We start from the raw sequence: 24,264 nt of genomic DNA on the forward strand, positions 1-24,264 counted from the left end.
TAGCTAGAATGAATAATTGACTAAACATAAAATACCATTTTGATAAACAAAACTCTTAGCACTTGAAAAAAAATTGCATTCATTGCAAGTGAAAGAAAATGCTGAGGTAGCTTTAATCCTGTAAGTATGTGTGAGTTTTGCACAGCTGTTCTGGGAGAGGGGGAAGCAACTCCCAGGAAAATCCTTTAGTCTAATTTGGAAACAACTCTGTCTTCTGTGATGGCTCTGGTGAGAACCTTCCTGAGGCTTCAGACGGTGGGATGGGATGGAGATACCTTGATAAGAGGTTGAGCTGGTGCTGAGGACAGGTGACTCTTCTGCTGGAGATGGCATGCTCTGTCCCTCTGATACCATCAAGGGTTTGTGTAGATAGGCTGCCTTGTCTGAGCTGGAGAGTGCCAGAGACCTGAAGGTGCACGGCACACCCAGATTTGGTGTGTCTGCATGCTCAGTAGTTCTAGATGCTGAATATTATGAATTTAGAGCACGTTGATGCAGTTTCATTCAAAAAACCCCCAGATTTAATAACATGAAATCTAGAATCTTCAGAGTTCTGTGGGTTTTTTATTTATTTAGTAGTTCTCTGGGTTATGTATCTCACTCTCTTTACCATAAAGTTTTAAAAAACTTCTTCCTAGATTATTTAGGTTTTATTGCCGTATTACTACTTAAAAATATTTCCTTTGCTTTTGTTCTGACTCAAACTGTGTTTAACGTCATGGTTAAATTCCCATTTGTACTTAGTTTTCAATTCCCATATGGTTTGACTGAATTAATCATCAGTGCTCAGCTTTTATTTGCATATACCTTTTTATGATATACTATTACTAATTTTATCTTTGATTTTTCTTCTCAGAGGAATACAAAAATAGTTCGAATGTTTCATTTTATTATATTTATAAGATAGTGGGAAAATACAACCATGTTAATTTTTGGTAATAGGCTGAATAATTTTTATTGATGTAGCAACCTATAGTGCAACGTGAAAACAAAATTAGGAAAAAGTACAAGATTCTCCTTTTGTGCCATGGTTATAATAGCTGCTTTTTCTTATTTATCCTCTGCTCTGGGCCAGATATTAGTTGCTTTGTGGGAAACAGAACCCCAGAAGTATAACTTAGTAGGTAAAATAGAAACAATTGGATAAAATGAATGTTGAGGCAGTAAAATTTCCACTGACTAGAATGGAATTCATGCCTGAGGAGCTGTGTAAGTTCATTCATATCTGATCAGTTCTTTCTTGTTCTGCTCTTGTTATTCCTGGCAATTCTTCATAAAGAGACTTCACAAAAATCTATTTTTGCTATCTCCTAATGGTCTATAGAAAAATGGAGGGTTTTTAAGCTGTGTTTGCTTCTAAAGTGTAAAATTCTCTTTACAAATGGCCATGCTCGGTCAAACCAAATATAAAGGTGTTATTTGACAGCCATTAGAAAAGTTGGCTCAGGTAAAATGGGCTTTCAGAGAGAATAATGTTGTGGAGTGAGCGGCTCTTTGTAAGTTTAAACTAATACCTTCATTTGGTAATTTTCAATGAAAGAAAGGAGCCAGTGAGCACTGCAAAGTATTGCACAATTCTTGAATGGATTTTCAATCACAATAATTGCTTGGTCATTTCTTGGATCTGCTTCCCTGGGCTGCTAATGTTGTTTCTGAAAGGGGAGGGGATGATCAGGTTTCTTATAACAAGCTATAGCAAACCCAAATTTATAAAAAACCCCAAATCCTTCCTTTCAATTCCTCCTTTCCCGCGAATCCACTTTGAAAGAGAAAAGAGATTTATGGTTGTTGTATTGACCAGGCATGAAACAACGAACGCCACTCAAGTAGAAACTTTTATAGATGTTTTCATCAGATTCTTCCTCCAGTATTGCTGCCACAGCCACATATCATAATGAGAATGATTTCAGTGGAGAGCAGTCGAAGGATGGATTCTTTGTACACCATCAGTTTATTTCTTCACTTGCAAATTTAATGTTGCATCAAAAATACAAAATGCAAAAATACTTCTCTCCTAAATTTTCACACCGTGCACACCATATTAACAATAGCTAATTAAAGTCAGTCTTTCTGTTAGTAGAGCATCACATTCCAGGCTAGAAAGAACAATGGTTTCAGGGTGGAGGAGTTGCTTTGAGCGGAGAGGGGTTGGGGCTGGGGAGAAAGCACGGTGGATTTTAGTATAATGTGTAGTGTTCAAAGAAATTTTATTTCATCATAAAGATTAGCAGGCTGTGTAATTCAATTTAAAGCTGGTTGGCAGTGTTCTGTCTATTACAAAGCCTCTTTCTTTTTTTTTTTATTGCCACCATTTTTTTATGTTGTATGTGACTACAAAACCTAGTAGACAGCAGGAATGATCTTTGGGTTTTGTACTTCCCACCCGCCTTCCTCTTTTCAGTTCTGCATATTAGGAAATATGTGAGATTAAACTGAGCTACAAAACACTGTGAAATACCATCCTGGATTTTTTGGGCTTGTATAAAATGATTATTTTTCTTGTGGCCAAACAGCCACTGAGAGTGAAGATCTGCTAAAGTGTTTGATCGAGGGGGTTGAATCAAGCTTAAAACTCAAATGTTAGCATTTATTCACACTGGTTGTGGACATTACTGTGCTATAGAAAAGCAACGTGCAGCAATTTATGGTAATGCAAGACTGGCAGACCTTTATCTTACAGTAATTGCCTATACTAGGGGGTTAATAAATGTTCCAAGAATTACTGACTTCTCTTTTTCTTAAAGAAAAATAGAGAGCTGCTTATTGCTGGCTATAACCAGCCTGCATAGCTTGTTAATTAACCTTCTTGTTGCACCGAGCTGAAGCTGAGTATTTGAGCTTGGGCAAATCCTGCATTGGAAGGATGTGTCTGGGCACAAAAGGGCTGTGAAAGAAAGACCTGTGCAGCTCCACCTGTCCCATCCACCCCTGTCACGCCTGCTAGGAGAGCTTGAAATCTTAATTGCCTGTATTTAGGGAGTATATTGGTTTGGAGGACCTAAATTCAGGAGGGTGTTGTATTTGTGGGCACTCTGGTAGTGGGGAGAAAAAGAAGAAGAGAACCCCTTTTCCCAGAGCTAAAGGAGCTTTTGTTTTGTTCGTCCTTCTCTGTCATCCTGGGCATGACAGTGAATAATGGCACCTGCTCTGTGAGGTGGCTACAAGACCCACGGGCAGCACCTTCTCCTGGTCAGCCATGGTACAAGGGTGGGAGGACCCATGCTGCTGCCTTGCCCCGTGACACCAGGCTGGGCTCAGCGTTGGGCTCACAGGAGGGCCGGATTGCGGCGGCCCTTCCACAGCTCTGGGAACGGAGTTTCTCGGGACTTGTGATGGCTTTGAGGCTCAGGTCACTTCAGTGCCTCACTTCACTGAGCTGCTCTGCTCTCTTTTCTCATCCTGCACCCCAGCTGAGAGGTGACAGTCACCAAACCCTCACTGGCTCCTGATGGTACCTTTAGTGGAGAAGGAACAAAGCAGCACACCAGGGGACAGCAGTGTGGAGAGAGGCAAGATGGAAAACCAACACAGGGGAGAGCAAAATAACATCAAACCGGGGGCGGGATGGAGACTATAAAGAAGAGGGAGACAAATGAGAGGACAGGGATATAAAGTACTGGACCTGCTTTTTTTCACCTGCTTTTTCCAGAGCCACATCTCTTCTCAAGTTAATATAATTAAGAAATGAGAGCTCAGTAACACTCTGTACTTTGGATTTCTGTAATTTTTGGTGAGTGAACCATAAAGACCTCAGAATTATGTGCATCTTTTCTAATGAACCAGAAGCTTTCACATTACAGGACAGGCTGGGTATCAGAGTGCAGTAGCTCCTTTTCTCTTGAATGTTGCCGTTACCATTTTTTTGGTGTAACCAGCCAACACAAAGGGTTCTAGTTTAAAACAGAGCTGCAAATGATAAAAAATTACCCACATGTCCTTACTTTCCCCTGAGCTGCTCTCCCCCATATGTTGCTCTGAAGGCTCCCTGCTCCCTCAGCAGCGCTTGGCATTTGCCTTCATTCAAGAGATGAACAGAAAAGCTGCAAGGCAGACACGAAGTTTGCTGTGGTTTTGTGCAGATGTCTCCTGAGCATGGTGGGGAAGGAATTTGTTCCTTCTGCTCTCCTTTGTCCCTGCTGCAAGTTTCAGTGGTTGCTGGGAATAAGATAATGTAGCTGCAGCCATACTTGTGGTCCTGAGAGTAAAGGTCCTGGACTGATATCCCCTTATAAAACTCTGTGCAAAGTAATCCACACTGTATGGAAAGCCACTCACCATTTGCTATCTCCTTGCTGTAAATTGCAATCCTGTGCCATTAGCTGTAGTGGGAAAGGCAGGAGGGGATGCCCTGCAGTGCTGGCCATCCAGGCTGCACAGGGACAGGGGAGGGAAAAGCCTCTCCTCTGGTGTTAGAAGGGGTCTGGCATTGGAGTGAGTTACCAGAGTGTGTACAGTTTGAGTGGAAGCAATACAGCAATTCATAAACAACTGCTTCCGTGAGGCCAGCTGTGAAAACAATGATGTTTGCCTGTGAGGTGAGAGGGCAAAACCTTAGCAGAAAGGAGTATAAATAAGGAATAAATTGTTACCTTTGTCTAAGGGACTGAAATAGCTGCTCTCTGAGTGCTTTGTCTTAATGACTGGCTTTGATTAACTGTAGTTGTTGCTCTATTCAGCAAAACTTTGTCTGCATATCATGCCTTATTATAGCAGGTTTCTCATCCCATTTTTTTGTTTAAAAGGCTAGAAAAGATGGCTAAAATGGATAAGTCAAGAGAGGCCCTACTCTGCAGAAAGCACACTAGATGAAAAATCGCATGCTCCAACAATTAACCATAACATTTAATTACAGAGAAATAATTATTAGTGGACCAGAATTCTCACTGTCCTTCTCTGCACTAAAGTACAGATGCTGCATCACACAGATTTTTCAAGCACCTTGTGAAAAAGTTACTGTCAGTTCAAATGCACAACGATAAGTACCATAAGTCTCACACATTCATTTAACTTGATTTAAAAATATTTCAATCCTAGGTTAGTGGCTTACAATTATCCTTATTGAAGAGCAAGAGATGGCAGCAGCAGAGGGCCTTGTAACACGAGCAGGAAAGATCAAGAGTTTTGCCTGAATTTTGTCACAAATAAAAGCATGCAAACTCTATTGCAGAATGGAGTTTACATTACATGCACTGTTCTTCATTCTTCTGTTTTGTCCTGCCTTTGGAAGGACAGTTAGGAAGTATTCCAGCACATAGTTTTCTCCACTGAAATTCAAAGACTTGGATTCTTAACACTTCAGTCTGAACTTGAACTATCTGTTGTGAGGTCCTAGGATGCTGTAACGCAAATGACAACCAGCAATAAGCTGGTAATTGAAATTCTGCAAAGCCAGCAGAAACAGAGGTGGCAAGAACCACTAGCAGGGATGAGACACGGAACTCAGATAATAGCACTGGCACCAATGTCCATAGTTACCACTCTAAACCTTTATCAGGCTTCAAGCTTCCTTCTCTCTTTCCTTTTGGTGTTCAGTGTTTGTCCCTGTGCTTAAACTCACAAGAAAGGTATCTGGGGCTGTGTGCCCTTCTGCTCAGGGAATTCTAGATGGCCAGGAAAGAAACCTGCATAAGAGGAATTCGGTTCCTTGTAATAACATGATACAGCTGGAGTGATTTGGTTGTCTCTCTTAGTAGCTAAGAAACCTCTCTGTGAGTTGGGTTATTAAAAGGAATTTCCTTACGGGGCTCAGGAGATTCCTGGTATCCAAGTTCATCTTGAAAGACTGTAATGGAATGTTTATTTAGAATAATAAATTTAAACATGGGGTTCAGAAAATAATACTGGAGGTTCCTAAAGACCTGCCTGAATATTTTAGTTGACTGTAATTTGTGTTTGCATTCTCTGTGCGGTTTCTCTCTGTGTTTTACCCTCCATAAACATTTCAGAAAAGGACCATGGAGGTGGTTTTGGAACACAGTGCTATCCATGTTGTCACATGGATATTGGACTCCAGAAGTGGAGTTTAGCTTAAGCTTTAGATTTCTGCTCTTCCAACTTAGAAAAGGAAGAAACAATTCCCAACAAGCACCAGCATTACCACATGAAAATATGTTTAGAACTACCTTTGAATATCAAAGTTGCTCTTATGCTTTAATGTTTACAAATAAAAGCACAAGCCTTGATCACAGGGTAAAATCTCAAAAGTAGCTAATTGCTTTAGCACACTGGAGAATGTTACATTCTCAGAGTTATTAAAAAGCTGTTGCCCTGCTTTTAGGCAGTAGTTCATGCTTTTAAAGCCTTTGGGATATTTAATAAACATTTTATCTTATTTCTTCTCTTTGAGTTTATTTGCCTTGTGATTATTCTTGCTATCCCTGCTTTTTGTCTTTCTCCTTATCATTACAGGTATTTATCCACATTACACTAGTACTGATAGTTGGTAAATTATGAACCTCAGTATGTTTTGTAGCTTACCAACAATGTACTCAAAAATCATAATTTGAAAGGAAGGATTTCAGTTCCATGTATAAAATCAAGAAGTGATGTAGAAGATAATGTATCATAGAAGGAACATAACTTTTAGAAGTTTCTTGTATATTTTGAGATTTTTCTCTTCATAAGAAATGCTCTAAATACCTTCCTGGAATACAGAAAAAATAGATGTTTGGAGGGTTTTTTTTCAGAAATACTGTCTGGGCTCTACCAGACTGTGAGACAGAGGAAGGTGATTTCCTACTGCTTTGTGCATTTGTAAGTCTCAGAGACTTTCTTCTGAAAATGAGAAAACAAATAATGGGAACAAGCTCAAAGACTTGGGAAACAGGAAGATGTTTTGGTGGTCATATGTTTCCCTGGCTGGTGTATTTATTTGTTCATATTAAGATAGGTGGGTAGATACTGGAAGGATCCTGATAGGGGTGTATGGGCAGAAAAGGAAGTTCTGCTGCTTGTTTAAATGTCCCTGTCAACAAGGAAGAAGAATTTGGGGCAGAATCTATATCTGGGTCCTGCATTCATAATTCTCATTTCCTTCACTAAGAATTGATATCAAGCATTGTTTATCTTTTAAATAAAGATTTCACTTTTTCTGGAAAATCTTGTCCTTAGCTTTCCCTGGCCTTTTGCAGTGTGAAAATACATGTACATTAAAATACGAAGACATTGTCTGTGATAATTATGATTAGCTTAATTACTTTCCATATAATTGGTTCTCAATATGACCTCCTTTTTGGTGGCTTTTATTAATTTATTTTAGGGGGGGAAAAAAGGCTTAATTGGAATTGTAGGTTACAGAGACAAAGGGTATGTTATGGGAAATAGGTCCAGATCTGTTTGTGTCAAGCAGTGGAAGTTGCTTTTTATATTCTTAAGATTCATGGAGAAAAATAATTTAAATTGATACAGTATGTGTGTGCACAAGGTAATATCAACAACCAATATATTATTTCAAAATCTGGTGAATTTCTTTATGGAGGATTAGTTTATATAGTGTGGGGGACTCAGAAAAGAAAATAGAATTGTGTATTGATGCCTTTAGAAATATTATTTGAGGGCAATAAAATGTTCTGCGAAATTCCCACCTGAGTGGAGAAAATGGAGTTTGTTTGCAGTAATTGCATTTTCTAGCATTTGCTTTCGCGCTTTCCAATATGAGTTAAGCCAATTGGAACCTGTGATTTTGTTTTGCTTATTGACAAAAGTACCATGTAAATTGATCTGTGATGCATTTATAGAAAATGCTTTGAAAATTTTGGAAGAGAGATGGCTTTCTCTTATTAGATTTAGATAGTATTAGGGTTCATTTTTATATTTTGGCCTAATGTAATAATAACCAAAAATGTCCCTTTTCAATTAAGTCTAAATTAAGTCCAAGAAGGACATTTCTACTTAGCCCTACTGGTACTATGAAGGCAAAGCTTAGGTTCCTGTTCTCAGCTTTAGTATTTGGAGTTCAAGGTCGCAGCCATTTGAAACCACAAAATGTGCTGACATTGGTCTAAAATATGTCAGCCCTGGTACATTAAAATCTTGATTGCAAGAGAAAATCTAGAGTTCTGTTGGACGAAACAGAATGCATTTCTCTATATTTACAGTACACACACACCATAGACCCTGAACTGCCGGGGGTTGATGCAAGCGTCGCTGTAGCTGTAAATATGGGGTAATTCTGTTTGGGGAAACACCCTTCAGCTCTGCCAGACAAAAAATGTTCTCGCCTCAAAAACTCCTGTAATTTTCAAAGTGAGCACCGTTTCTGTTAAAGGATCCCTTAGAGGGGGCACATGGCACCAACACAGCCATGGGATTGTTTTGCCCTGGGAAAGAGGACAGGAGCAGGAACTACCACTAATGCAAGAAGCACTTGAAAAAAGGAAAGGGACAAACAAGGCTGTTGCAATTTCCAGGTAGGGTGTTGTGTCAGAATTTGCTAAATTTAACAGCTGCCAGCTCCTTTGAATTTAAGTTACGTGATTTTTTTTTTTTTTCCCCTCTTGAAAGCTCTATCTTTTAGGTTGCATAATTAAAAGCCTGAGAAGAAAGCCTTTCCAGGGACTAGCAAGCAATCTGTGCTGCTTGTGTTTCAGATTTCATAATTTTAAAGTCAATTTGGGGGGACTTTTTACACCTAAAGTTGGCAGTGCTGTGAGCTGCAAAATCTGGAGGCTTTTTTTTTTTGCTTTTGAGGTTAGACTGAACAAAAACTTCAGATTCTGTTTCAAAACAGAGAAATATCATATATTAATTGTTAAAAGTTTAATGAAGCTTTCCAGTTTCAAAAAAAAATAAAGGTATTTCAGTAACAGTAGCCCAGTGAAGTTCAAAACAAGCTGGAGATCAAAGCCCAGGACAAGTTATGTCAGAATAATGCTAAGGAAGCTGTGGAACACTGAAGGAAAACAAAAGCTTGTTGCTTATGTAGTGCTACATTTTTCATTTTAACAGACGGGAGGAAGATATTAATCACAAACAGTTACATTAGAATAATGTTATGGTTGAGACATAAAAACATAAAAGCAAGGAATTGTCACCAATGTTGGAGTGTGGTTAAATCAGACCTGTAGTTGAGTAGGTTCTGCAGTGCACCTGGCCCTGTCACAGGGTTCATGCTGCACGCGGGAATGTTTTGGCCCAGTGTTGTGCAAAAGTCACTACATCTACTTGTGGAAGAGAGAATGAGTGGAAACGCTTGGTATTAGGCACCACCAATGCTGCAGCATCAGACTGCTCTGCAGTGCCTGTCCAGGTGGAGCAGCACCTGTGCCTGTGGTCCTGGGACAGGGCCCTGTGTCCTGGAGCACCTTGGCACTGCTCATCTCAGTTACAGGTGCTCAGGCGAGATTTGCTCAGTGCTTCCTTGCTTTCATGGGTTTATGACTCACCCTTGGCATTATTGTAACGTAGTTTTTTGTGTTTAATGTTTCTTAGACTTGGTTTTCCATTGCCAGCATGGAAGAAATCCTAATGCATGAGTTTCAGAGGAGAAGGTAGCAGACTCTGAACCTGCTGTGTGGCTCGATCCGCAAGTGTGAGTATTAACGCTAGAGCTGTCAGGCCTTGTGAAAATTAATGAAGCCTGACGGTTACAGAGGGAAAGGTCAGAGGCAGAGCTTGCCCTTACCTAACATTTCTGTTTTGTTGTGTCTAACAGTGTTTTCAACAAAGGGGAGCTTTAATGTACAAGCTTTGGATTTATCACAGGAATTCAAGGGTCTCAGCCTTTGCTTCTCCCTGTGCTGCGATCTGATGTTTTCTTTGCATAAAGGCAAAACAGTTAAGTTTTCATTCATCCTCTCCTCTTGCTGTGTTGCCCATGTGAGTTTTGCCTTTATTTTTTCTTCTCCAAAACTAGAGGGAAAGGAAAAAAAAAGAGGCATCTGAACTGATGGTGGAATACTTTTCACTGGGAAGATTTTGAGAGATCTTGTACTTCAGTTCTTTGTACCGTTTTAGAAGCATGTTTTGTCTTTGTGCATGTTCTGTTTCTTATTTGCTGCTTTTTTTTTTGGTTTTTAATTGTTTCATTGTGTAGGTTTCTACAGACACAGGGAGCTAAACTGCACAGAAATTCATGGGCTATGTTTTCAGCCAGTGTGTTGCTTGATACCAGTTTGAGCTGTTCCATTGAGGACTTTTGTGAAGGCTGATTTGATTAAAACAGCCAAAATATTTTCATAGTCAGTTGGTCAGTCTCGTCTTAGAAAAGATGTTTTTCTTACCCAGTTTTGGATCTCAGTACCTGAAGTGGGTTGTTGGTGGGATAGGTCCAGCTTATCCTGTGGAAGCTCGAGTCTGTATAACTGTACTTATGCAGCCTAACTTACTTGTTGCTGCTGAAGGAGAAATTGGAGTCTGTGAGATATTCCGTCTTTGTTTTAAAAAGCTGAAAGGAGCCTCTGTGTGTTACGATTGTGCTGTAAATGCTGGGAATAGAGAGTACCATGGCCCTGCAGTGCCAAGGGCTTTCCATGAGAAACCTGTCTAGGAAGAGCTGCATGGCTGCTGAGCAGTGGTGGGCTGTGCTGGTTGCCCTCAGCAGCTGCAGCTGTGGGGACTGGAAGTCTGTAGGAGCAACACAAAATCTTCTCGTTCCATGTTTATCCCTGGACGTGTATGGGGTTGGTTATAGGTAAATGCTCCATGATCAGTTTTGCACTTTTGAGGCGTATACAGTATACCATAAATTTGAGATGATTCACTTGCACACACATCTCTCTCTTGTACAGTTTTCCCTTTTTTTGAGGGGGCTAAAATTTATACTTCAAGGTTTCTCAGCCTATTTCTCAGGATATGGCCAAAGGGTTTATGAGGCTATGAAACAGGCATGAAAAAAGCTTAATGTTTCATGGAAGTGTTGTGTGGTTTGAATAGTTAATACATGCATATATGCATATTCAGAGCTTTACATCAAAAGCACTTTCATATAATTTGTGTGTAAATACGGGTTTCTACCACTATATAGACAGCTAGTATCACATTATTTCTTATTCCCATACTTCCCTGTGAGGTTTACAGGTAACAGTAGTTGAAAAATAATGTGATTTTCTATTTTTATAGGGACTCAGCAGTTAACATTCACTGCCAGGCAGACTCCTTTTCATGTCTGGCAGCTCTACAGAACTTGGGTTGTGTGACTAAACTGTACTCATATGAAGCATGCTATTAAAATGGGAGTGGTTGTTCAACAGATTAAGGCTTAAGGTGAACTTAAAGAAACCCACTGAAATGACTACTTACATAGATTAAAAAAACCCACACAACCCCCTGTCCCCCAAGCTTCCCCCCTTGTCCCATGTAATAGATATATTTAAAGTCAGTCTGTTGTTCAGCTGACACCTGGAGTGGTGTAAGAGTGGTTGCAGCCAGTGATAGAAGTTCTGCCTTAGCAGCATTCACAGACTCCCACTCCTTTTTGCTACATCAGTTTTCATCTGGATCAGTTTCCTGATCCACTCTGCTCTGTGCCCACCAAGTCTTTGTGTTGGCAGGAAGGTGTCATGGCACAGGAGTAAAGATGAACCATTGGGAGGGGACAAAGGTACTTGGGACTGTAGCTTGAGGTTGATTTGTTACACCAGAAGTCACAGAAATTTTCTGAGACTCCCTGATTAATGTATTTACTGTAAACAGTTCCATTTTTACAAGTCATTCAGAGTTAACCATTGTTGCCTTTAGTTGAGCAAGAGCGATATTGACCTTTTGGCCTCCAGAAAAGAACAACTTGTCTAATTGCAGTATTTTCTTGATCAGTGGTTACGTTGGGCCCTTGTTTGTACTGTTGAGAGCAGATGTTTAAAAAGTCTTAACCAAAATAATAGATATATTTTGAAGATGCACATATGCACACCCTGTTGTGTGTGTGTATATACACATAAATATGGGTTTCAAATACTCCAGTATAAGTGCCTCTATTTCACAGACTTAGTGGCCTGGTCATTTTTGGTCGTGTCAGTTTTAGCCTTTTGATCTCACCTGTTATGCATTTAAGTGTTTTAAATAAACTCAGTTATTATGCTGGAAGTTAATAATTGGGGCTTCTGAAGTGCTTGGCTCAGTAAACAGATCACACTTTTTCTAGTTTGGAAAAGGATTCTTCTAATTGTCTTCCACAGTCACAGTATGAATTAAAATGAATAATGTCACTAATGCATGATGGAAGATTTGATAGTTAGGAAATCAGACTTATAAAGACCAAATGTAGCTCACAAAGATTTAGTGAAGGAAAATGAGGAAATGCCTTTCAACCTGTGTGTTGTGCTGTACAGGCAGCACTGATGCAGATACACAGAGATTAATCTGGTCAAGATAAAACTAAATTACCATGGAGTAGGAGGTTTTTGAAGATGACTATTTATGCTTCCATATTAAACACAAGGTCAACAGATTATAGACAAAGGGCAGGTCTGCCAAAAGAAAACATGCCAAAATATTTCAGAAATATTATCAGAGAGAGTGGATGTTGTGCAATGCCACAGGGCCTTTCAAGAAGGAAAAACTGGAATGTGATGAACAAATAGCTAATCTGATTGCAGGTAATTTATTACTGTGATTAGTGCTATATAGTCTTTCCTCAGGGAAGAGATAAGAATTGAATGAGACTTCCTCTTGCTGCTGCCCTGCCTTTGCATGGTCCTGGCTTTTGATGTGTTTGCCTTTTGAGGGGTGGTGTTGCTCATTGGGAGCTCCTGGGCCAACACCAGAGAACGAGAAGCAAATGTGACTGGTGGTGGCCTGGGGACGTGGGTGGGGAGCAAGGCCAGGCCTCGGTGCCCTTCCTGTGGCAAACATTGCAGTAGGCACAAATCCAGAGCACAGCACATCTGGTCTGGCTGCTGCAGGATGGGGAGCCTGGGTTGGTGGCCGTCACACCTGCAGCCAGCACTGGTTTCTCCGCAGCTCCCGGGCAGTGGGATGCAGCACCACTGAGCCAGAGCTCAAGGGTGGGTGCTGATGAAATTGGGTGCCTGTGGGGGCTCTCCTTCAGGGCCTGTTTTGCCTCATTCCTTGGTCCTGGTGTCGGTCCTTAGTTTTTGTTGGTGGAGCCATGTCCTGGGTTCCCTGGCAGAAGTGGAGAGAGGCTGTTCCCTGCCAGTGCCCCCCAGCTCCCCAGTGCCTCCTCTCAAGAAATGACCAAGTGGACCATCTCCTTAGTCCAAAAAATATCAACAGTTGTCTTCACATAATTGCAAGAAACACTGTCTGTGTTTCCCCTACTGATTTCAGGTGCTTATATAATATGTATAATGTTACATTTATATGTTTTAATAATTACTGATGTCACCATTAGTTTGCCTTTGCATGTCCTGTGTGTCTTCAAAGTAAGCCCTTATTTTTAAAATGTCAAGATAAAAAAACGTTTACTTTGAGCAAAAATGCTGCAGGCTTAATTGGGCGTAATATCAGCAAAATGTGCTGGTTTTCAAGTCTACCAAAATAAATGAAAGTGTAAAAGCTTGGACGTCTATCCAGTAAGATGAAGAGTTTTCTCTGTTAAAACAGGCAAATGTTGACAACTTCATAGAAACCTGAGTTTAACTTCTCCATCCTACTTCTCTGAAAATATTATCATACCTAGCTTGTTTTGGGGGATTGATGGTTACGACAAGTGTCTCAAATTTCATGCTGGTGGTATCTTTTATGTTTCCTGGGAGAAGAGAAAATAGCAATTTTATCTTGTGCCCAGGAGTCACAGAGAGCAGGAATTGTAGGTACCTGCCACACAGAGTTTTTAAATAAAAATGAATTGCAGAGCAGCATGTAGCAGAGATGGGGAAGGGGAGGAAAGTGGGAAAGGAGTGAGTCAAAACCTGTAGAGGAGCATTTATTGCATCTCCCCAGCTTTTATTCTAATGCAGCACCACAGAGAGTTATGAATATGTACAAGCTGTATTTTGTTCAGACGTGAGGTGTCTATGAAAAACATAGTCTGCTTGGTTTTTCCGGGGATTTGTAGCTTTTTGGTTTTCTATCCAGAATTAACTAATTTTGCAAAGATGATGTTTGCACACATAGCTTGTGTAATTCCTGTTTCTGTGCTGTAAATACTGAAAAGCAGAGGGTCTTGACTGGTTCCCCTGTAATTCTTACTTGGGGGAAAGTTAATCTTGTATATACTTACAGCTTTACTTTGAAACTTACTTTAAAAAAGAACACAAACCCAAACAGTTTCAGAAGTTGAAAGACAAGTTTTAAACTAGCAAAGCCACTTCTGTTTAGGAGAGCTGTTCTCACAAGGAATGTGTAACATCTGATTCTGTCTTCCCTGGGACAGATGTTGTCAGTTCCAGAACTGGAAGATGAACCCATAGATTTCTACATATATTTTGCTGCGTTTATGAAAAAAAACAAACAAACTGCATAAACACCCCCATAACAAACCCAACCATTTCTAAATGATTATTTGTAATAAACACCAAAATGAAGGATAAGGTATGAGACTAAGAAATCAGTCTTATTATGAAGGCAGTAGCAGTTAGCTTTGATGCAATCTTACGTGTGATTTTTGGCAAGTCACAGTGGGACAGATTTTGTAAAAGAGCCTAACTTCTGTGAAGACACGACAGTGTGGAACTGTATTTTTAAGGGAGCTCAGCACCCAGTATGTTTATTTGGAAAATCTGGCACTGATTGCTGGTACCAAGTGCTTGAAAATCTGTTCTGAACTCCAAAAATCTGGCTCAGTGAGCATGATCCATGCCTCCTTCCAAACAATGGTATTAGCTCCCCTGAATTGAGGGGAGCAAACATGTAATTCTTTACCTCTGACTCTGATGGTAAATGAATTAACCACATTTCCTTTTTCCTAGTTTGTCTTACTTGGCTGAGTTTCATGGTTGCTTCTACTTGTGTACTTTTTACAGAGATGAGATACTGCCATAAACATAATGACAAAAAAAAAAATATAAAAGGACATTGCAAATGAATTGAAGCTTTCGAGAATAGACTAAGTCTTGATAAATGTCACTGGAATACAAATTAATCCAAATAATGCCATAATTTAAAAACCAACAGCACCAGGACACAGTTGGGAGGCATCCTGCAGTCTCTGGTCACCTAGCTGCTCGGACACCCAGGTACCTCAGTGCAGGTCACTCTGCCCTGGCTAAGGCCTCATGGTCACATTCAGGTGAATAGTTCAGCAGTGGTGGCTTATGCCACCTTTGGAGCTGGTTTGTTTCCTGCCAGCTTGTTTTGTTGAACTCTGCAGTACAGGCCCTTTGTTATGGCATTGCTTTGTGTGCTGTTCCTGTACATTTTGACACCGTTCACTGAGTGCAGGAGATGCAGCATCAGTACCTTGTGCCCAGCATGGAGATGCACACGGGCCTCGGGTGCTTCACTCTGTCACTGCTAGCTGTCTGCTTATTGTGCCGGCGTCGCTGGTGTGGGAGGAAATGTGCTAATTAAGTCCTCTTTTTTGTTATTTCAGGAAACCTACCATATGAATATAAAATAGTGATTGCTGGGAATCATGAACTGACATTTGATAAGGAATTCATGGCAGACCTTGTTAAACAAGATTACTACCGCTTTCCCTCTGTGTCCAAATTGAAACCAGAGGACTTTGACAATGTTCAGTCACTCCTGACAAATAGTATTTACTTACAAGATTCAGAGGTAACAGTTAAAGGATTCCGAATATATGGTGCCCCGTGGTAAGTCTCAATTTAAACTTTTTTTGCTGTTTATTACTTGAACCACAGCAGGAATCATTCCTGTTGAACGTGCATGAAGCTGCTTTGTTGCATTGCCCTGCAGAACAGTATCAGCTTAGCTGTAAACCATCCTGAAACAGTTCCTTTTCTTTTTTCTTTTTTTTTTTGTTTTGGATACTCTCTATTTAGCCATGTGTGTGAAATGAAACAAAAGGAATTGTAACTATTTCTATTCTGCCTGGTGAATGCACTTGAACTGTGGAGTCAGTGCCGACTCTGTGCTTGTGGATTAACTGTGGTGGCATTTTAGGATGTGTTAGAGAAATTCTGTTACGTTGTATACTGGCGAGGTATTTGTATCTGCTGTGCTAATAGATTAGTGTGGTGGCATTTAACACCCACACAGCATAAGGGTACAAGGCAGCAGGTGCTTTAAGCCTTATTTTTTATCAGTTCTAGGCATTGTTTTCTTTTGCTTGTAAAGTTGTGATAACAAAATTTCAAACCAGCTTTGGTCTCATTCCACCCATGTGTCAAGTATGTCATGCAGGAAAGATTGCTGCCCAGTTTTGTGCTAAGGAGGTTCTTCCTTGTTTTTTCTACATGTCATTTAATTGTGATGCCTGACATCTTTCTGTGGAGTCTTGAGTAGTGCTCGTGCTAAATTCTCATGCTAAGAGCAGCCACAGTCCTTTCAGGCTTTAGCAGAGACCTGAACTTGAGTGATGGTGATAATCATTCTGCTGCTTGGCATTCTCAATTGTCAGCAGAGGCACCGAGATGCTAATTTATGCACACCTAGAAGAAGGGTTTATTACAAGCTTATAACTTATTTTTGATGTCAGATTTGCTTTAAAGGTGAAAGTAGGAGAGGAAGGAGGAATGACAGGAGTTGAACCAAGAAATGGGACAAACCCATACATGTATTAGAAATTTTCCCCTTCATCTCATCTTTGTTGACTTGGCCTGCAGACCTTGGTGATAAGTGTGGTACCACACACATTGATGCTTCTGACAATGCTTTTTCCTGCTCATATTGTATGCATTAGTGCTGGCTAGAAACTGTGATCTAGCTCTGTATCTCACATTCTTGACTTGAACTACTAATCTTTTAATTTAAGTCATAGCCTTTAGCTACTAGTTTAAATCAGCCTGACATTGCTTAGCTAAAAAAAAAGTAATGCTCTAAATCCTGCAATATCAGCAAATTGGGAAAGATGATCTTAATTCAGGTTAGGAATCATCTCCTCGAGACATTTCAAAGTAATTTTTTTGTAATGGCAGCAGAGAAGGCAGGGCACATAAGGCCTTGGGTAGTGAGGTGGGCTGCAGGGTGAGGAGCTGAGGTTTGCTGCTAAGGTTGTGTTCAGCTGCTTTTGTGTGTATGTCTCAGACTTGGAGGGCCTCTGCAGGTACCCAGTGATTAGAAAGCGTAGGCATCTTTCCAAATTTATTTGGATCAGATTTACCTGAACTCAGCTTCCTTACAGCACTGCTGCAGAGACCTGGAGAACACAGAATCCAAGTCTGGAGGCGAGAGAGTTTGGTATTCTGAAATGGAGAACTGTGTCAATACACCGTTACATTTACATTTATATGTACTGGCAATATATTGTGTTCTTTTTTCTCCTCTTTTGCTTCCCAAATCTATAATGGAAATCTGTCATCCTTTTGTCTTCAGCTGCATTTATAAGTTCTTTCAATTTGCAGGTGTACACATGGATTTAGAATGTTTGTTCTGGAATATTAAGGGACACCACATCAAGGCACTGAGTTGTCTTAGCCATAAAAAGTGAATGGCACATGTATTCTGACCTAGTCATGGAAGGCAAACCTGAATTAATCTTTCCCATAATCCATTGATAACTGGATTTTTCTGTTTAGTGGTGCATGATAAATGAAGCTAGATTGTTAGAAATTGACACTGAGCTCCAGCCAAGTGTGGACTTCTCTCTCTTGAGCGATGCTTCATTTGTGTTTAGCTGCGAAAAACTGTTGTCAAATCATGTTTTGAGCAACTGTTGATGTGGAGTTGAGGCTACCATTTTCAATGCGGCTTTTTAGATCAATCTGCCAGTCTGTGTTGAGGTCAGAAATGTGGTATTGTCTATGCATTTTCTCTCTTCCCCGCCCTCTTTTTTTTTTTTTTTTTTTTTAATAATGACGGTTTCTAGAAAATGTGAAAATTAACAAGTTTTTTGTCTTTTAGCTGGTCTTTCAGAGGAAGGAAAAGTCCCATCAGATATTAAAAAAATCTGCTCTAAATCTATTCTGTGCCTGGAAACTGACACAGAATGGTCAGACAAGCATTTTAGCACTTCTTAAATTTTTTTACTCTCTCCCCTCCAATCACACCTTGTTCTATTACTATAAATCTTCAGATTACCCCAAAGAAAGAGAACTGTGGGGTTTTGTATGTATTTATGTCCTCCTTACCCCAATTAGTTCTGTCACAGAAATGGAACGCTGGTCATTAACCCAGAATATGTGCCAACCCTAACATGAGATGAGTTGGCATGTTCAATTTATGTGCAGTTTTTTAAGTATTTCCAGAGGGGAAAAAAAATTCTCATTTGCTGATAAAGCTACTGGTTTTAATTTAAAAAAGAGAGATCAAACCAAGAATAACAGATGTGATTCTGGAGGTTTCAGCCTGTCAGGAGTTTCTAAGAAGTAATTGCCAGAGTACTGGGAAGGCTGGCTATAAGTCATCTATCTAGAAAATGTAAATTGCCAACTCAGGGTAAATACAGAAAAGAAACACCAGTTCATATTCATTACATGTTATTACTCATGGTACATCTAAAAGCTTTCTAAAGACCTAAGAGAATTCAAGTAGTGCCTCCTAACTTACAATTTAGCAGAATTTGTGAGTAAAAAATAACTTACAATACATGGGAGCATTCATGTGTATTTGCAATTGGAATGTGCGGTGGTGCATAACAACAGCCTCTAAGGAGCAGAAAATTTGAATTTAGCCTGATGGTTCTGAGAGTATTAAATGGCATTAGCTGGAGGGAAGTTGAAAAGAAGAGTATCAGCCCCTAAAAGAGAAAAGTGCAAGGGTGGGACATAAATCACATTCAGAGCTCTGCTCATTTTCTGAGGTGAAGAATGTAACTGACATTTTCACACCTTAAATAGGAGATTCTTTGATGTATCTTGAAGGAACAAAATGGCTGAAGATTTTCCATTTGGTCTATAGATAACAATCCACAAAAACATTCCCCTCCTTTCTCTTTCTTCTGACTTTGCCCTATGAACCTGGCTTGTTTGGTGGGAAAATAATTGATAGTTTATGCAGTAAAAAATTCTGTAAGATTCCAGTGGAAACATTTTCTCCTTGGGAAATTTGAGATTGAGGCTACTTATTAAACAGGACAGAAAATAAAACCAGTGATGGATTTATGAATTTTTAAATCTTAAAACTCCCTCTGTGAAGTAAACATAAGCATAACTCATACTGATGTATGTGTGAAAGGGTAAGGCAAGACAGTCTGTTTTTACTGCAGCTTTGGGTGCTGAATATGCATAAGTGAATTAGTGTAAGTTTTACTTAAATTCAAATGTTATTTTAAAATATGTGTTGTTTTTTAAATTATATCTGAAATTGTTCATCCATGCTAAGGGATGAATTTACTATAGTATGCTGTAGACATTTGGATACAAATATTCTCACTATGTGTGTTTTCTAATGAAGCTTTAAAAGCATTCAAACCACCAGAGAACTGCAGCTGACTGGAACCAGAATTTGTTTAAACCACATTTTGACAGAAACAATTGTTCAGGGAGAATATTTTTTGCTGTTTTATTTTGTTCTGCTGATCAGCTCTATAGGTAACTGGGTTTTTTGCTTGTTTGAAAGAGAAAAATAGTTGAAATGAAAAAGTATTCTGATGTACTTTATTTTGTGTGCATTGAAATTTGTGGTCCTTAGTTTTATGAATAATGAGGCAATAGGCTTATTTATGGATTTAAAGTTCTGTTCTGCATAAAAATTTCACAAAAAAAGTCGAAAGCTATAAGTATAAAATAATCTAACAAAGCAATTCTTTACATCATTTTTAGCTATGAAAGTATGTGAGCAAATTCCACTCATATCTAACAGAATGAGAAGTAAAGCTGAAGATCTGGAACTTTCAGCCTATATATTTGTTTAGATAACTGGAGATATATGCATCTTTTTGAAGGAAAAAGTGTGTAGTGTAAAAGCTAATTCAGTATAAATCAATTAATGTTTAACAGAATCAACTTTTTGGGGATAACTGAAAAGAACCACAAACGTAGAAGATGACAATCAATTATTTAAATAATGACTGAAATCTGTGATTTGCATCATTGTGATGAAAATTAATTCATCCTGAATGAAGCTGGGAATAAAGCTCTTCCCTCCTGACAGGAACAGCAGCATTGTTCAGCGATATCCTGCGCGTTTGTCAAGCTGTAGCTTGTTCGGGTCTCAAGAACAGAAGCACAAAGCTGGCCTCCCAGTTGCTTTTAATGAATACTAGTGGGTTTTTCCTATGTCCAAGAATTTGATCTGTAGGGTGATCCAGAGGTCAAGAACAAACGGCTCACTATCACTCACGTCTGCGGAGCCAAGGCTTTCATTTGCTTTTTTTAGTAACTCTAGAGGAAGTGCCTTAACTCTTTTTCAGAAGCAAAATTTTAATTGGCATAGATAATGCAACCTTAAGAAGCAGAGAGAGGTTCAGCCATCTCCTTTAAAAATAATGTTTTGTGCAATCTTTTCCTTTTCTTTTTAGCCCAGTGCAAAATTTGGGGTTTCATCAAATGATTTTACATCAGTTTAAAATTATTTCTCTAACTCAGTTTCTTTCTCTGCTTCATTTGCAATGATATTTTAGTACAAGCAGCTCTAAGTTAGTACTTCTGCCTTGTTCTGATCAGTGTTTTCAGACTCTCTGTTTATCCTGTCAGAAAAGTGTCAGAGGGTTTTTTTTTTCTTTCCAATTATAAGTTTTGTAATGCATCATGGATTTTGCTGACAGTCTTCAAGTTCTTGAAATAGCAAGCAAATTAACAGCAGATATTGAGCGTGAGGACTGGAAAACCAATTGGCAACTCACATGATGGGATTCACATACACTGATGGGTTGGAATGGATCTCATTTCTTTTATTTTCATAGTCTTAGTTGGCAATTAGCTTGTGTCTAAAAAAAAGGAGGGATAGAAATTGGACTATTCAGCAATAAAGTTCTTCTTTGCTATTTGGTGGTGAGGAAACCAGGGAAGACTGGACAAAACTGTGTGTGTTGCACCAGTTTTTCAGGAATTCTGGTGTTTATGCAGTAGAAGTCAGCAACTGAGAAAATTATTGGCAAAGACTGAAGTCTCCTGTCTGTATGTTAAACAAACACACCACCACTGCAGCATGGCTGTGTTTAAAGGTGCAGGCTTCTGTTTCATTTTTCTTGGCATTTGTCCACCAGGTCTCTCCATTTAGAATCAAAGAATGAATTCCCCCTGGTCTAGAATTGCAGCGGTTTGTTTACATTTTTTGCCTTGTTGGGAATGTAGCTGATTTTTTCTTTGGTCTCCTTGATACCAGATTCACTTCCAAGTAAAAAATTGTCCCATTTACTTTTAAAAGCTTTCTTTCTTTTTTTCTTCCTCTTTTTTTGTTTAAATAAAGAGTGGGATGTTTGTCATTTTAAATACACTCTCTCATAAGTAATTTTTAATACTGTGCTGCAAACCTGTCCTATTTAATTCTTTGGACAGCTCTACATCCTGGCACTGGGGCAGATCATGAAGTCTTGATTTTTTCTTCAGGTTTGACTTCAGCAGGAATAAGCACATTAGAGTATTCATTACTAGTGTTAACGCTAAACTGTGCCTATTTGTGGCTGGAATTCTAGCCAATTAAACCAGACGTAAAATAGTAGCTCTCCTAGCTCTTTTGAGTCTTTCCTGTTGTGGAAACAGGAATTTGAATTCCTCCACAGCAGTACAAGCAAATGGTTGTGGAAATCTGCTCTGAGTCTCTAATTCTTGCTCCATTTTCCTGGAGTTCAGTTTTTTGCCATGCAAAAAAGCAGCCAGAATGAGCGTGAGCTGTGTTGTTGGGGGGCTGATTATTTATGGTGGCCTCCTTATTTGTAGGTTGAAGTATGATTTGTTCAACAAGAAGGACATTCTGATAGACAAGTTGTGCTTATACTTGTAGTTTTGCTTTGGCTGGTGTGTTTTTACTTGCCAGGGACAAGCAGTTTGCTTTCCTTTAGCTGAAGACTGAAATAACCCAGTGATCACTGTGGCATTTGTGTGCAAGGAGCAGGCTGAAAGCATTCACACCCAGTGAGGACTTACCAATAGTTGGAAGCAGAATACTACAAAACTCCTGACATTTTTAGCTGTGTAGCATTAGACTTGGTCTTGGAAGAAGGGGGTCTGAAGCCCCTTAAAGAATGGGAGCTGGGAAAGAGGAGGGAAGGCAAAAGTTATGCCAAATCTGGAGATAGGCTGTTCTGTTCAGGGCTGGACTCCTTGCAGTGTGTTGGTGCTTGCTTGAATAAATTCTCCCATGCAGCTTCTGCACTTCAGGACTCCTACTTTTCCATTTCCTTTCACCTGCACATGCGCCACACCTCTTTGTGGTGGTCCAGTGCAGAAGGGAAGAAGGACAAAGCTGAAAATATCATGCTGTTAAGGTTAACTGAAAAATTACTTCACTCTAGGATAGCCACCTTCACGGCAGGAGAGTGGAGAGGTAAGAGAGGGGCTTCAGCTTTGACAGGCTGATATCAGAATGGATTTTACATTGCGTGGTGCTCTTCAAGCCTCATTACTTTCATTGCTTCATTTCCCCTATGCCCTAAGCAAGAAGAGTTAGGGAGCAGGTGGATGCATTGAGTGACAGGCAGAGAAGCCTGTTGGAGGGTGTGTGGGTGAGTGCAATCAGGGCCTGGATGCTTGGAGCACAGGGCAGGAGGGTTCAGGGCTCTCTGGTGGAGCTGGTGAGCCAGAGGAGCCAGGACTCCACTGAGGAACTGGGTGGGATACCAAGACTTTGCTGTAGGGTTGACACATTAGGCTAGGGCTGTATCCTGGAAGGGCAAGGCCCATCCAGTTTGTGTTGGGTCTGGCTGAGCTGGAGCTTGTTTCCTCACAGCACCCTCCCAGTGCTGTGCTTGGCCTTGGAAGTTGGAAAGGTGTTGATAACACACCTGTGTTTTGGCTACTGCCAGGCAGGGCTGGCACAGCATCAGCACTGTTTCCTCCAGCATCCCTCCCATCCATCAGTAGGTTGGGCAAGATTTTGGAAGGGGACAGAGCTGGGATAGCTGACCCAAACTGACCAAAGGAATATGCCATACCATATGACATCAGCTCAGATATAAAAGCTAAGAAAAGTGGGGGGATGACATTTGATATTTACAATGTTTTCCTTCTGGAGCAGCCACTCCATTTGATGAAACCCTGCTTCCTGGGAAGTGGCTGGACATCACTTGCTGAAGGGAAGTTGGGAATAAATTTTTTTCCTCTGTGCTTGTGTGTGCACATGCTTTTGCTTTAGTAAACTGCCTTATCTCAACCTACATGTCATTTTCCATCTTATTTTCTCTCCACTGTCCAGCTGGGAAGGGGAGCGATAGAGCATCTTGGTGGGTACCTGGCCTCCAGCCAAGGCCCACCCTCCACACAGGGCCATGTGTATGAATGTGTGTGTGTGTTTCCAGAGGGATATTGAGAGCACACGACACATCAGTGCATTTTTCAGGGAGTTACCAGCAGTGCTGCCAGTTTAAAAGCTCTGTATGCATGGATCATTTCTAAGTCAGGAGTTGTGACCCTGAGTGAGAACAGACTACACAGGCTGAGACCTTCACAGTGCCAGAATATCAACTTACACTGGGAAAATGTAGTGAAACTTCCCCACTTTGGCACCTAAATGTGCCACCTTTATTACTTAAGTATTTCACTGGCTCAATAAGCTTTAATTAAATACATAATTATCAGTTACATACAGATATACATATTATCAGCTTTGCTGAGTTACTTGGAAAAATAAGGATGCTTTCAAGTGCCTTTACAAGGTGCAGTGAAATGAATGAAATTGGGCTGGAGGAGGTGACAGGGAGGAAGGTGGTTGGGTATGTGAAACAGATGTAATCTACAAGTGGTTTGTTTCACAGTTCATCTATTCAGGACAGACAGGAAAAAATGTGGAAGAATTTACATTGCAGGTAGGGTTGACAATAAAGCTCACGTGATGATAAAATGTGGTGATAAAATGCAATAGAAATGGAGAAACAATTATTTTTTATTTTATTTAAATCCAAAAGTAAGTCAGACAGTAAGTGACTAGATTTTGTTAGCTCCCAGTGAAGAGTAAGATTTCTCATGACTGACTTCCAGGTGATTTGGGTCATATTTATCTAAAACTAATTGATCAGAATGCTGTCTTTACCCTGATGTGTATAAAATGCTTAAAGTAATTCTATGAAATAAAGCAAAAATTGCACGTGCACTTTAAATAAGAGACCACTGATGGTGAATCTGAGCATAGACATAAAGGTCAAGAGTGACAACTACATTCATCAGATTTTCATGAGAATCTGTTCAGTAGAATAGATCTGGCACC

The 24,264-nt window shown here is 39.9% G+C and overlaps 1 protein-coding gene across 3 annotated transcripts in view; it reads left to right on the forward strand.

The window, feature by feature from the left end:
* The window catches only part of MPPED2 (metallophosphoesterase domain containing 2), a 106,497-nt gene that overhangs the window by 41,987 nt on the left and 40,246 nt on the right, over nucleotides 1-24,264 (forward strand). For all 3 annotated transcript variants that reach the window (XM_042035596.1, XM_042035597.1, XM_042035598.1), the window contains exon 4: nucleotides 15,431-15,656. In XM_042035596.1, coding sequence (XP_041891530.1) covers nucleotides 15,431-15,656 — 226 coding nt within the window. The remainder of the gene's footprint in view (nucleotides 1-15,430; nucleotides 15,657-24,264) is intronic.

The sequence above is a fragment of the Corvus kubaryi genome, unplaced genomic scaffold (genome assembly GCF_017639235.1).
Source record: "Corvus kubaryi isolate FWS band 111438036 unplaced genomic scaffold, C.kubaryi_AGA036_p1.0 37384, whole genome shotgun sequence".
NCBI lineage: Eukaryota > Metazoa > Chordata > Aves > Passeriformes > Corvidae > Corvus > Corvus kubaryi.